The sequence below is a fragment of the Cynoglossus semilaevis genome, chromosome 6, assembly GCF_000523025.1.
Source record: "Cynoglossus semilaevis isolate Cse_v1.0 chromosome 6, Cse_v1.0, whole genome shotgun sequence".
NCBI lineage: Eukaryota > Metazoa > Chordata > Actinopteri > Pleuronectiformes > Cynoglossidae > Cynoglossus > Cynoglossus semilaevis.
Genome location: NC_024312.1, coordinates 2,760,025 through 2,769,644, shown reverse-complemented (window position 1 = coordinate 2,769,644; position 9,620 = coordinate 2,760,025). Strand labels below are relative to the sequence as shown.

The 9,620-nt window shown below is 45.6% G+C and overlaps 2 protein-coding genes across 5 annotated transcripts in view; one reads left to right on the top strand and one right to left on the bottom strand.

Moving 5' to 3' along the window:
* Nucleotides 1–1,385, top strand: part of tph2 (tryptophan hydroxylase 2 (tryptophan 5-monooxygenase)) — a 4,364-nt gene extending 2,979 nt beyond the window's left edge. The window contains 4 exon segments of the mRNA XM_025056280.1: nucleotides 1–118; nucleotides 195–290; nucleotides 365–498; nucleotides 740–1,385. The exon segment at nucleotides 1–118 is cut by the window's left edge and continues 223 nt beyond it. Of these exon segments, the coding sequence (XP_024912048.1) occupies nucleotides 1–118; nucleotides 195–290; nucleotides 365–498; nucleotides 740–914 (523 nt within the window). The 3' untranslated portion in view covers nucleotides 915–1,385.
* A 1,062-nt stretch (nucleotides 1,386–2,447) lies between these two features.
* On the bottom strand, nucleotides 2,448–9,532 carry LOC103379610 (transcription initiation factor TFIID subunit 4-like). 4 transcript variants are annotated; one of them, XM_025056004.1, is made up of 15 exons: nucleotides 8,508–9,531; nucleotides 7,265–7,434; nucleotides 7,115–7,198; nucleotides 6,632–6,823; nucleotides 6,432–6,554; nucleotides 6,264–6,353; nucleotides 5,894–6,088; nucleotides 5,358–5,427; nucleotides 5,184–5,286; nucleotides 4,413–4,582; nucleotides 4,119–4,249; nucleotides 3,880–4,005; nucleotides 3,333–3,389; nucleotides 3,091–3,216; nucleotides 2,448–2,996 (listed from the first exon to the last, which is right to left on the bottom strand). In XM_025056004.1, exons 1-15 carry the CDS (start codon nucleotides 9,481–9,483, stop codon nucleotides 2,844–2,846), a joined length of 2,766 nt encoding a protein of 921 aa, XP_024911772.1. In that variant the 5' UTR covers nucleotides 9,484–9,531; the 3' UTR covers nucleotides 2,448–2,843. The 4 variants fall into 4 exon arrangements, with proteins under 4 accessions (XP_024911772.1, XP_024911773.1, XP_024911774.1 ...); XM_025056005.1 differs by having other exon boundaries at nucleotides 2,844–2,996; nucleotides 6,632–6,820; nucleotides 8,508–9,532; XM_025056006.1 differs by having other exon boundaries at nucleotides 2,844–2,996; nucleotides 7,115–7,189.
* Between the last annotated feature and the right edge of the window lie 88 nt (nucleotides 9,533–9,620).

The following is a 9,620-nucleotide window of genomic DNA, read 5'->3' as shown; positions in this document are numbered from 1 at the left end:
TCATGAGCTGCTGGGTCACGTCCCCCTACTGGCCGACCCCAGGTTTGCTCAGTTCTCTCAGGAAATCGGTCTGGCGTCTTTGGGGGCGTCGGACGAAGATGTTCAGAAACTAGCCACGGTGAGTTCAGTCGCCTGCAGCAGTGACACCTACAGGCAGTGCTGCTCATTACTGCCGGTGTGTTTATCGTCCACAGTGTTACTTCTTTACCATTGAGTTTGGACTGTGCAAGCAAGAAGGCCATCTGAGGGCATATGGAGCTGGACTACTGTCCTCTATTGGAGAACTGATGGTACTGGACACACACACACTTGCTTCATTGTCATTTTTCATGCCATTTGACAAAGGTTTTTTTTTTTTTCCCAGCATGCTTTGTCAGAGCAGGCGTTTGTGAAGCCGTTCGATCCAAAGACAACCTGTACGCAGGAGTGTCTCATCACCACCTTCCAGGACGTTTACTTTGTTTCTGAGAGCTTTGAGGAAGCCAAAGAGAAGATGAGGTGAAGTTAATGACCCTCATTAGACCCTGCATCAGTCAATCAGTGTCATGAGTAGAGCCCCGCCTACTTAAACATGAAAATACAAATGTCATTTGATTCCATTTATAACAGACTCCAATATGAATTCAGACCATATTTACATTAAGATGATGAAGGTGAATCAGTATTGATTCTGGTCCAGCACTTGGTTCTGAGCCTATTCTAGGTCTGCTTGATGGTCTTGTCCTGTCTGTGTCCTCAGGGACTTTGCAAAGACCATCAAGCGCCCCTTCTCGGTCTACTACAACCCGTACACTCAGAGCGTGGACCTCCTGAAGGACACATCCAGCATCGAGGCTGTGGTTCTGGACCTTCGCAGTGACCTCACCACCGTCTGTGATGCCCTTGCCAAGATGAACACCTACATGGGCATCTAAAGCCACACCCCTCAGCTCTCATTGGTCAACATGTGACGTGAGTGTACGTTCTTAGCTAATCAGTATTTATTCTAAATTTAAATGATTTATAACCTGTAATCTAAGTGCAATATTTAATCTTGTGTGATTTGAGGGTGACGTGTAATCCTGTCGTACAACTGTACCCTGTGATCAAAGTATAATATGTAATCAAGGTAATCTTTACTGTAATCTGTTTAATCTGTGACCCAGTCTGTGAAGTGACCAATGAGTTGATGGTGTGGCTGTCAATCTGTTTATTAATCAACTGATTATCGATCAGCAGTCATCGATGTTGTGTTCCAACATTACTGTTCTGAATCCTCTACTGCTTGTTTCTGTGCCGTGGATATTTGTAGAACCAAAGTCTCCAAGACGAACAGAAGACGATCCAAAAATCTGCATCTGTGTTCAATAAAATCCCTAAAACCAACTTGTGGACTCTGTTTAAAGTCACTCCTAAAACCTTGTGGACTCTGTTTAAAGTCACTCGTTTTCTCTGGTCAAGTTTTGTTTTTTTCGTCCTGCTCCATGTAGGTTGGAGTAGTTCTTTTACTTCTGTTTCATTCGTCCTGCTCCATGTAGGTTGGAGTAGATACAGAGGAAAGCAGGGTTTTTTATCAACTTTTTTTGTGGAAATTCTGGATTCATTTTTCCCTCTCTCTTTTGTGGTTTTTAATTTTTTTAATTCCTCTGTAATGACCTCTTTAGACATTTCAATGCCATGCGAAGTTTTTGACCACAGAGTTAAGGGTTAGGGTTAGGTGCCGAGTTTAATTCCTGTCCACATGGGCCAATGGTGTATAACACACCTGCGACGAGGCCACACCCACCAGCCTCAAAGTTGGGTAACATCAATCTGGACAATTAAATACTTTTATGGCTAATGGTTAGCTAAAACCTCTCACCTGAGACTATAGTATAATGCTTTATGGGGCGTTCACACCAAACGCGATAGAAAAAAACCTCGCCTATATCGCGTCACTTGATAATTTTTAACCCTAACCCTCTCTTGCGCGTGTCGTAAAATGCGACGTCCGCTCAATTCTTAACCTGCTTTATTTTCATGATAAGTCGGTCAAGGATGAAATAAGATGAAAGATGAAAGATGTTGCTACACTGTACCTCCTGTACCAGAAGTCCCGGAAGTCCACTCGACGGCGCCGTGTCTGGGTTCATGACGTCCTGAAAGGCACAGCAGGTGTAGACAAAAGTAAAACAAGCCACAAAGTCTGACAATTTACCAGAGGGCACCACCTTCTGGCTAACTACTCCGGTCCCGATAAAACGTAGCAGCGCCGTTGGTGCCTACACACGGCGATGATTAGCTTGGCCGCCATTGTTCGCAAACTTCTCTGCTTAGTTTAGGGTGCTGACGTCGGGATCAACTCAGCGCTGATTGGATGCCGCCTTAAGCGTTTATTTGTTTTCACCTCCATTCGCGTCGCCTCTGACGCGAAGTAAACGTTGAGTCCTGGTGGTACAAACTTCAGCCAATGACATGATTGACTTTACTCTGTTTTTTTTTTTTTTTATTTCAAACGTACAAACAGGTGTAAAATGTAGCAAATATAAATAGTCCAACAGAGAGCGCCGTGTCACCGCTCAACAACCAATCCGAGAGAGAGACATGGAGCCTTAAAAACACACGCACACATACGCACACACACGCAACCTTCCTGGACCAATCACAGAGCAGGGTCAGGTGTGACATCACTTTTAACTGAGGTGAGCGTAGCAGCTGCTGCAATGCCATTCAAAATAAATCATTTGTGTCCTCCGTCAAGTCAGAGGTGCATTGTGGGAACTGTCCTGTTGCTGTAGCATCTTGTCACAAATGCCAGTGATGTTTGACCTGTCAATCACTGGGCTGCAGATAAACAATCACACCCCTACAAACGTCCGGCCGCCTCACTTCAGCAAAGCCTTGTAGAGCAGCAGCGAGCGCGACGTGCTGTGTTCCTGCTCCAGACACAGGATAAAGTCCCTGAGGTTGACGCGAGTGATTCGATGCCGCAGTTGCTGACGGGAGGGAGTCGCTGAGGAGCCCGAACCCGACACCATCTGTGGATGGACACAGAGCAGGACTGTGGTCAGGAGAGGGCTTCACCTTCAGGGGACGAGTCACTCTGTATTAGTTGTAGATATGTTGTCTTACCTCAGCTGTGCCTGGAGTAGCTCCGCCCATTGAGTCCATTTTGCGTTTCTTTCGTGGTCCAATGGCAGCAAGAGCTGTGAGGTTAGCATCACGTTGTCTCATTTGAGCCAGTTCCTGTTGCTGCATCTGTAAAAACAAAAAAACATAGAATTGATATGGACATGATGCTGACCCCTTGTGGTCACAGGAAATATGACAGTCAGACAATCTGTATTATTGTCTGTGATGATCATGTGACCCACCTCTTTAGCCTTCTGTTTCAAACGAGCCTGTTCAGGATCCTCCTGTCGAGCTCGACTCTGAAAAACAGTGTTTTGATCTTTGTCAGGATCTGAGGAGTCTGTAGATCTTGCAAACACTCAATGCACTTAGCTAAGCTTTAGCTTCCGTTCAAGGACGGTTGCTGTGAATTTCATTTTCTTATACACCCTTAGCTGGACTGTGCACAAGAAGTAAAAAAAAAAAAAGGGGCCATGTTGGAATGGATAAAGATGAGTGTCACAAGTTGACTGTGACAGAAGATCAGGTTTATAAGACTGTAGTGAGACCTGCTATGATCAACTGTGGTGACACCTGAATGGAGGAGCAAGAAGTAAAAAAAAAAAAAGGGGCCATGTTGGAATGGATAAAGATGAGTGTCACAAGTTGACTGTGACAGAAGATCAGGTTTATAAGACTGTAGTGAGACCTGCTATGATCAACTGTGGTGACACCTGAATGGAGGAGCCGAAAGCAGAAGAAGAAGAAGCACATTAGCTCAACATTAGCCTCTGTGCTGTTCACCCTCACCTTTGCAGCCTTTAGCAGAATCTCTCTCTCCTGCTCGTCTTTTCTCTGTTTTTCCATTTTTTCCAGCTGTTCAAAGAAACGAAGCTGAGAGCGAACGTCTGACGTCTGTTCATATTTATCTTCATCCTGGGAATGAAGAAGAAAGCAGGAATTTTTTAAAAAAAAAACCTAAAAGAGGCAACAGGCAAACCTAACACCAACATTAGCACTGATGTCATTTAAGGTAGAGTAGTACCGACCTTTCCACCATCACTGCGATGCTGAGCGACTGCTGATGCCTTCTCCAGCAGGTGGCGCAATCTACACTGAGTTGCATGGGAAATAAAGTTGACCACCTCCAGAGGAACCTCAGTCACACCGAGTTTCTTTGCTGAAAGCAGAAACAGACAGAGATGAAAGGGGGGGAAAGAGAAAAGTTCTTGAGAAACAGGAAGTTCTATGAAATAAATATATATAATAAAAGCTCAAGCTCAATGTGATCAGAAAGGTTTAATGTTGAAGTGGAGTATGTCTATGTGCGTGTGAGCGTGTACCTGTGTCCATGACGCGGCGGTGTAGAGCTCCAGCTGGGAGAAACGATTCGTCTTTACAGGAGCGGATCTTGGTTCCCACCAGTTCAGAGCTGGTGGCCAGGATCCGGGCATTTTCCTCATTCAAGTTGACTCCAGCCATGGAAGCCACGTCGTTGATGTCATCGTCATCTCTGAGAAACACAGAGGACATGGGTCACATGTGTCAAACTCAGGCCCGGGGCCAAATCTGGCCCATGGTTTAATTATATTTGGCCTGCAAGGTCATATCAAATGTTTACTAGAGTTGGCCCGCCAGTATATAGCCCCTTCATACTGGCAGGGTTTGTAGTATTAGCCGTGTATGTGCTATGTTATAGCTCCTACATTTTAGTTTTGTTGTTGTTGGCCTGTGAAAAAAAGACAACTGGAAAGGCTACTAAAAAAAGAGACATAATAAGAAACAAATACCACTGATGTGTGTTTTATTTCAAATTTAATTTCTCATGTGTTTATAATATTAACTTTTGGTTGTTCCAGATTTAATGTTTACGCATAACTAAAGTTTGTTTCCACGTTAAAAAAATCCTACATTACAGATCTGGTTAGAAGGGAAAACATTTTTTTCTCAATAAATATTAAGTTTGACCCATGACTTCATCCCAGTTTTTAATTTTGGTCCACTGTGAATTTGAGTTTGACACCCCTAACATAGGTGAACTGGAGGAAGTGCTCCACAGCGCCCCCTGCATTCCTTCTGATCATTTTCTCTAAGGATGTGTGACGTGGTTTTACCTGAAGGTCCCTCCACCCGGATCACTGAGCTTCTTCTGGTTGACTGAAAGGGTCTGATTGACAGGACTCTTGCTGATGATGGTTGGTCCTCTGATCAGAGAGCCTGTACGGGAAAGAATGGGTCAGACAGTGCTGCTCTCTGGTGGTGGAGGAGATAATTGCAGCATGTCGTACCTGGAGTTTTGAGTGTCTGAGTGATGACCACAGGAGAGCGGGTTTGAACGGTCTGGACTCCAGGTCGACTCTGAGAACAATGGAAGAACACACACACACACGTAAGGGAGAATAGCAGATCCAACATGGACAGAACTGTCATCATTTCAACTAGGTATGTCCCATATTAACTTTTTTCTGATATATGTTATTGTTACATAGAAGTTTTTTCACCCTGATCCCATTTGAAATACTATGAAGGGCCTGGTAATATTTATCTGTACAAACCACAGTATGAGTTTCTGGCACCAGAAACTATTTTTAGGGCCCATATATTTTGGCCAAACCCAGGAATTGCTTTATCGGGTTTTTACCATCAAAGGAAAAAACTATTCTTACAGATAATACATAACTGTGCTAATATCAGGCCAATAACGTCGGTCGGACATTCCTAATTTCACCATTTTCTCCAGTGTGGAATCAATAACCATTAACACCACATTCTGATAGTACAATGGAAATGAATCTGCTATAAGAGAAGATGTGAGTCACCGTACCAGTGCAGTGGTGGTGCTGATAGGCGTGTTTAGCCTGACGCCACCTGCTGGACTGATCGGCACCCGGGGTCTGAGGATGGTGCTGGTGACCGAGCCAGGAGCAGTAGGGGGTTGAACTGATGTGGTGGGGACCGTGGTGGTCACCAGAGACTGTTGACTGCTGAGCAGAGACTGACGCAGGGCAGGAAGGCTTTTCTGTGAAGATGCAAAAGAGGGAGGGGCGGAGGGGTGATGGGGGGGTCAAGAAACATTAGAGGTGAAAACGGCATGAATGGTGGTTCTTGGTTTAAAACAGTACATTGTGTATGTTATGTGGATGCTGTACAGTGTGAATAGTGTGAATGGTGTTAATGAAGAACTGCTAATGAACCTTGAGGAAGGGAATGAGGTAGGGCTGAGGCGAGGACTTGAGCTCCGCCTGCAGTCTGGTCGTGAACTCCTCAGGCTCGATCTTTGCGTCCTGAACAAACAGAGTTAAACAAAGTCAGAGCTACAGCCAATCAGAGGCTGGACAGAGGGGTTTGGCCTTTGACCTCACCAGCAGGTCCTGGACCAGAGCCTTCACGTTCTTTGAAGTTTCTGGAGAGGGAGAGTTGTGCGACGCCAACTTGATGAGCGTGGCAAGAAAGTTCTTACATTTCTTGACATTCTCTTGCATTTCCTGTCAAAGAGGAAGACAGCACATGAAACAAGAGCACCACCGCCTGGTGTAGAGGTTAACTTCAAAACAGAACTCACTGCAGACACCACAGTGACCCTGGTGGGCGGGTTGGTCACGACAGCAGGAGACGTGCTGGTCAGGGGAGCAGGTGGGACCACCGCAGGCTTGGCTGCAGGCGTTCCTCCAGTCGTGATCACCGTTAAAGCTTTCTGAGGTGTAGCCATCTTCACTGATGTAGCAGCGCCACCTGGAACCACTGTGATGGCCTTCTGGGGAAAACACAGACCAGGCCCACCAGAAAAAGACAATGATTAGCCTTAAAGAAAAGACCAGACTACGCAGAGCAAAACAACGAGCGTAAAGTTAGTAGAAATTCTAAGAATAATTACTAAATGATTAGCCATAAAAAAAACAACAACAACAACAACACAAACAGCGGTAGGTTTAGCTACGTGGTACATAATGTAGACCTAAACATTTAGTTCCTTAAAAACAGGAAGTAAACAAAAAGAAGATAAAGATAATTAATGTTGGGTACATATATGACAACGACCCCCCACCTGTACTGTGTTGCTGGGCTGGACCATTCTGTTCGGAGTGGGCGCGGCCAGTCGTACCATCTGAGTTCCAGGAGCCTGAGGAGACTGAACATTAACAACCATCTTATTGTTTACTTCTGTCGGACCACGATGCTCCGGTACTGGACTCACCGTGGTCCCAGCAGCTACACCTGTGGTGGGTGCGCCGACTCGGACGGTGGCTCCAGTCGTAGGTGGCGCTGTAGGTCTTATTGCCTGCTGGGTTTTGGCTTGTGCCTGAGCCAAAACCTGCTGAGGAACCATGACCAGCTGTCCAGTCTCAGTTCGCACCAGAACCATTCCTGAAGAACAGCAAGTACAGGCTGGTCAGAATTTAAAGGGACAGTCTATAATATTTACATCCTCCGCCATGCTAGCCTGCTAGCTTAGAGATATTTATTAAGCAAAAGTATAAATGTATAAAATTATTTCAGGATTTAATACCACCACGTCAGTCACTGTGTTTACAGTGCAATTCTGTTACTGTTGACACTACAGTACACACATACTGTACCTGTGGTACTGTAACAATACAACCAAACTGCTTGTTTTGAAACTACATGCATAAACTTTTCTGTTTTCCTGACATGAAGTCTGTACATAGAAATACAAAGTGTCAATCTTCTGATACAATTGTGAGATTCAAGATGGCGGCGCCCTGATGCTAAATGTAAACAAAGAGATGCAAGAAAAAAAACATTTTTTAAATCTCAATCCCTGCTCTTTACTGAGCTGTTCTTTGTTGTATATCCATATGTTTAATATATTTAATATCAATATATTCTTTCTACTGTCTTCAAATGTCAGGATTTTAGTACATACATTTATTACATTCTTGATATAATTTAGTTAAATTACTCAGTTGTATGTATTTCTATTTATTTGCAAACTCTACCTTACTACAATACTACTACTACTACTAATGTACAGTATGTACTTCTCTCTCTTTAATGTTTTTGATACATTTTATACATTTTTTTAAAAACTTATTTTGCCTGATGTTTCTCTGATGTTAAAGTTAGGTTTTACCCTTTTCCTGACTAGGCTTTATCTATTTATGCAGAATGTTTGCTAACTTTTAGCTTTCCACTACTTAGTAACAGCTGTTGTCTGACAGGTCTTGATATTTGACAACATTTGACTAATTCTCAGATTTGTTCCTGTGGTGTTTTTCCAGCGCCATGTTTGTTGTTGTTGTTGTTCTAACTTTTTTCTCACTCCTTACTGTTAGCTTCCTAACTTGAGTTGAAATTATATCTATGAAAGGCTGAATCTGACCAAATGTATCAGTTATGGATTATCATGATCCAGGACTCAATCTGAACGCCCTGCCCTCCCTCCCTCCCTCACATCACGGGTGACCCGTCACACTTACCTGGAGGCATGGTGAATCCAGGGGGCAGCTGGATAGTCGTCTGCTGCTGCTGCTGGGGACGAACAGCCAGCGGGGGCTGCGGTGCATTCGGCCGAGTGGACCCTGCCACTAGCCCGGGTCTCTGTTGCTGCTGCAGGGCAGCACCCACCGTAACACCTGACGGTCGAACGACAGTTATAGCCGGCTGAGCGACCCCGTTGACAACAGGCTTCTCGACAGTGGAGCTGCCCTGGATGTGGTTAATGGCCGACTGTGTAGTCGGTGAAGACGTGGTGGTAAGAACTATGGGGGAAGTTGACACTAGAATCTTGGGTTGGATCATAGGTCCACTTTGATTCAGGACCAGAGAGGCGGATGAAGATGGACCTGGGGCCCCGAGAGTCACCTGCTGACCACCTTTGGGTTCTACTCCGTTCTGGGCGCTGCTGGTCACCGGGCTCGGATGTTTCTGTGGGGTTACAGGTACTGAGAAGTTGGAAGTAGCAGAGCTTATGACAGAACCGGAGCCTGCAGTTGAGGTCACCAACTTCACCGGGCCGCCGTTTAAGCTCTGCAGGGCGGGAGACTCAATCCTGGAAACCTCAACCGCGGATGATCCGGGGGCCGTACTCGGACCCAGGACAGCCGCCCGGTGAAAGCTGGCGGCGCCTACCGGAACTGGACCCGGAGCCGCTCCAACAGTGGGCAGCCCAGAACCGATGGAAATGGAGGTAGAGGACAGACTGGGAGTAGAACCCGGCTCTGTGCCGCCGGATTCTTTCCTCGGAGCAGCCGTTGGTTGTCCTTGTTGCGGCTGCACTGGGTCGCACACTTTCCCTGAGAAATGATCCGAGGAGACCGGAGCCAAATCCCGATTCCCGGCAGAAGTTTTTCTGTCTCCCAGTTGGGACTCCAGAGATCCGACCAGGTCACTGACGGCTTCCTCATCTACCTCAGTGAAGAGCATGTCCTCCAGTGAGTCCACGGCTCCCGCCATCTTTGATCTGCGACCGTTGTTCAATTGGCTTTTAGAATGTGCGCATGCGCCGAGGAGCTGGCTGCGTTTTCAACATAGATCCTAAACATAAAGATATGGTCACACGTCTTCTCTCGCACACAAAACGGAAGAAGAAA